Source organism: Carya illinoinensis, chromosome 15, assembly GCF_018687715.1.
Source record: "Carya illinoinensis cultivar Pawnee chromosome 15, C.illinoinensisPawnee_v1, whole genome shotgun sequence".
NCBI classification, from domain to species: domain Eukaryota; kingdom Viridiplantae; phylum Streptophyta; class Magnoliopsida; order Fagales; family Juglandaceae; genus Carya; species Carya illinoinensis.
In genome coordinates this window covers 19,576,936-19,580,229 of record NC_056766.1, presented here as the reverse complement: position 1 = coordinate 19,580,229, position 3,294 = coordinate 19,576,936, and the positions used below count along the sequence as shown (strand labels likewise).

At 34.9% G+C, this 3,294-nt stretch overlaps 1 protein-coding gene across 1 annotated transcript; it reads left to right on the top strand.

The window, feature by feature from the left end:
* The first annotated feature begins 290 nt into the window (after positions 1 to 290).
* On the top strand, positions 291 to 2,165 carry LOC122297669. The gene is made up of 4 exons (XM_043107806.1): positions 291 to 511; positions 1,034 to 1,261; positions 1,363 to 1,426; positions 1,518 to 2,165. The coding sequence occupies exons 2-4, from the start codon at positions 1,074 to 1,076 to the stop codon at positions 1,842 to 1,844; spliced, it is 579 nt and encodes a 192-aa protein (XP_042963740.1). The 5' UTR covers positions 291 to 511; positions 1,034 to 1,073; the 3' UTR covers positions 1,845 to 2,165.
* Positions 2,166 to 3,294: the final 1,129 nt, after the last annotated feature.

Sequence of the window (3,294 nt, the reverse complement as noted above, 5' to 3'; positions counted from 1 at the left end):
TATAAATAATTAAAATAATTATTTTATATTAAAAAAATTATTACAACTAATTATATTAATAAAATATATAAAAATGATTATATATAAAATTTTTGAATTAATAATTATAAAATATGATAAAATGAAATTATTGTTATTAAAAAGAATAGGCAGAAGGCTAAATATAAAGATGTGAGATTATTTTAATCTATTGGAGCGTGGAGCATTGGGAATGTCACCTCTTTCAGCTGTAGAGTACCTAATAATTAGCTGACAAAATACATATTTAGGACCATGTTTTGTGTATTATAAATCATCACGCCCCACCCAACTCTTTCTTCAATGTCTCCCCTTGGCCCTTCCTTCCATCTCGTCCCCCTACCCTTGCCTCATTCGTCCTCTTCTCTCCCTGTTTCCTTCTTCTCTTTTTTGTTGTTTTCTTCTTGCTTTTCGGTAAGTTAAATAACTGATTTCTGAATGCTTTTGGGAGAATTCTCCTCTCCTGTCGAGGAGCTGTACAGTTCTTATTAAGGTATTGCGCTCTCTCTCTCTCTCTGGTGATTTGATCCGTTGAATTTTGAGACTTTTCCGTCTAAAAATTGCTTAGTGTTCTTGAGCTCTTTCTGTAAATGGTTTGGGTCTTACAGATCTATTGTCCTCTTTTGTGTTTTATATTTTTTTTCATTTTTTTTGCGTATAAATCAATTTGGTTTTAGATTTTTTATTTTTTTAATTATTATTATTATTTTTTTGTGCTTATTTGGGGAGATTTAGGCAGATCCAGTCACATGATATGCAAATCCTGGTTGATCGTTTCTGCTGCTTGATATGTTTCTCTTCATTTTCGGGCTTCAAGTGAAATTTTAAACAAATGGAGATCTTCGATTTTTTTTTTCAAATTTGTTTTTCTCGTTGACGGTGCCGGCGATTCAGCTGTGAATTTGCTCTAAATAATCTATTCTGCTTTGATTTGTTTATTCACATATATATTTGACCTGATCTTGATGTAGAGCTGTTCATATTCATATATATTTGTTATCCTCCTCTTTCCTAGATCTGCTTGGAGCAATTTGCACCAGAAATTGACGGAAACGATGAACCACTGTGCGATCCAGCAGAGCGCTTTCTCGGCCCATGAAGAATTCCGGAGCTCCTCCATTTCGGTCCCAATCGCAGAGAGGAGAGAAAACGTAATCTGTCCCAAACCTCGCCGTTTCGGTCTCTTCAGTGCCACCGCCATTAACGACCACCACCCCACCAGATCCCTCCGATGGCAACTCAGGTAACTTTTGCCAACAACACTCTCACCCTGCCTTGAGAGATTTTAGTGATTTCTGAAAGTCATTTTCATTACGATACCGACTATTTGTTTTGATTTTGCAGCCACCAGGTGGAGCTCTGTGACTCGAAAGCAGGGACTGATCTTTTGGACATCATCCTGTCAAAGGTAAGATTCTAAATATATGCTTCGTCTTCTTTCTTTCTTTTCTTTGTCTTTTTCTTTCTCAAAAAGAAAATGAAAGTGAATTTTGTTTCAGGGTGGTGGTTGTGGTGTGGAACATGCTCCGCCACAGGTAGCCTCGTCGCCCCCATTTTTTAGCGGGTCACCGCCGAGCAGAGTAGCTAACCCATTGATTCAGGACGCCCGATTCGGGGATGAAAAGTTCATCCCACCGTCGCCGCTGTCTCCGGTTGCGATCCCATCGGTTTTATCATCATCCCCGTCGCCTTCCTCAGCCACGGCCACAAGGAAAGGAGGAGGTTTTGTTCGGTCCAATTTTGGTGACAAGCCGGCGGTTAGGATTGAGGGGTTCGATTGCCTCGACAGGGATCGGCGAAATTGCAGCATCCCTGCTCTTGCTTAGAACGCCACAGCTTAAAATCGACAGTACATAGCAGCAGCAGCAGCAAAATCAGAGTTTTAACACAAAGGTTAATTGCGTGAGATGAGTTTTGAGATTCTCATAGAGGGAAAGAGGGAAATCCCACTTTTCTTTGGATGTAAATATGTTTGTTGGTGAAAGAACCCTATGTAAATTGTAGGCAGATTATGTTAAAACCAAATAAAGGAACAGATGTTCTTAGGTTAATCGAGGGTGTTGTTTTGTGTTGCGCAAACCTCTTACCACCGCCCTCTCTTGTATGTAAAAGCCGAAGTTTGTAAGAAAGGATGGATCTGTTCTCTACTTTTCTATCTTTATTTCCCTTTTTGTTTCGTTTGGGTCTTCGCAGATAATTTCAATGAACAGAACTTAAGGAAGAGATGCGCATGATGTATATATGGATTGCAAAACAAAAAAGTGATCAAGAAACAGTGTTTTTGCACCGTGAATTTTGAAACAGCTTTCTTTTTAGTCTTTTATTATTGTTCTGCTTTTATTTTCTTGTCGATTGGTTGTTCCTCTTTTTCTATTTGCTTTGGAATTCGAATCTGTGAAAGTGATTTCATTTGATGCCAGATGCAGTGATGTTGCCTGTTTATCACGCGAACGAGGGACTGTGCCCAACATTAGAGAGCCCTTTTGTCAGATTTGCATCAATGAGTTGGTTTGAATGAGTCTGCCAAACATTTGAGCCCTTTTTGTCAGATTCTGCATAAAGGAGCAGAGCTGGTTTGAATTAGTTTGGCGTTCTACTTAGAGCACATCCTCAACGCTTATGCATGTGGAAAAATAAAGCCATTTTCAACTAACAGAGATAAAAGTCGCTGTAATGGATTAGACAATTGTAAAATATCTAGCTTTTACACATAGTATTTGTAAAGAAAAAGTTAAATTTGATCTTTCCTATTTATCGAGTAAATTTTTATTTTATTATTTTTAACTCTCTCTCTCCTCTTGATTTGATTGGAGTTAGATTTTGAGTAGAATAAAATCTGAAAAAAGAAAATTCAGTTAGATGGGAAATATAAAAATTTAATTTATAATTAAGACATTGATATAGAATTTTAGATGAGTTTAATTAGATATTTGTGATTATTAATATTAAATGACATTTGAAAAAAATATAATTTTTTAACTCATAATTTAATTAGAATATGATTACTAATTAACATATAATAGGTAGAATAGTAAAATATGATAAAATAAAATAAATTAATAATTAAAAAAATTAAATATTTTTTTAATTATTAATTAGTCTTTACCATATAATAAATAAATTGATCATCTAATGTGGAGATTTGACTTTGAATAGTCAAAGTCAAATTTATCTTATATTATTTTATTATTATATAATAAAATATATATATATTTCAATGTGAAGACTTATGTGAATAGAATAGTTAAAATTTAAATTTATTCTATATTCATCAAA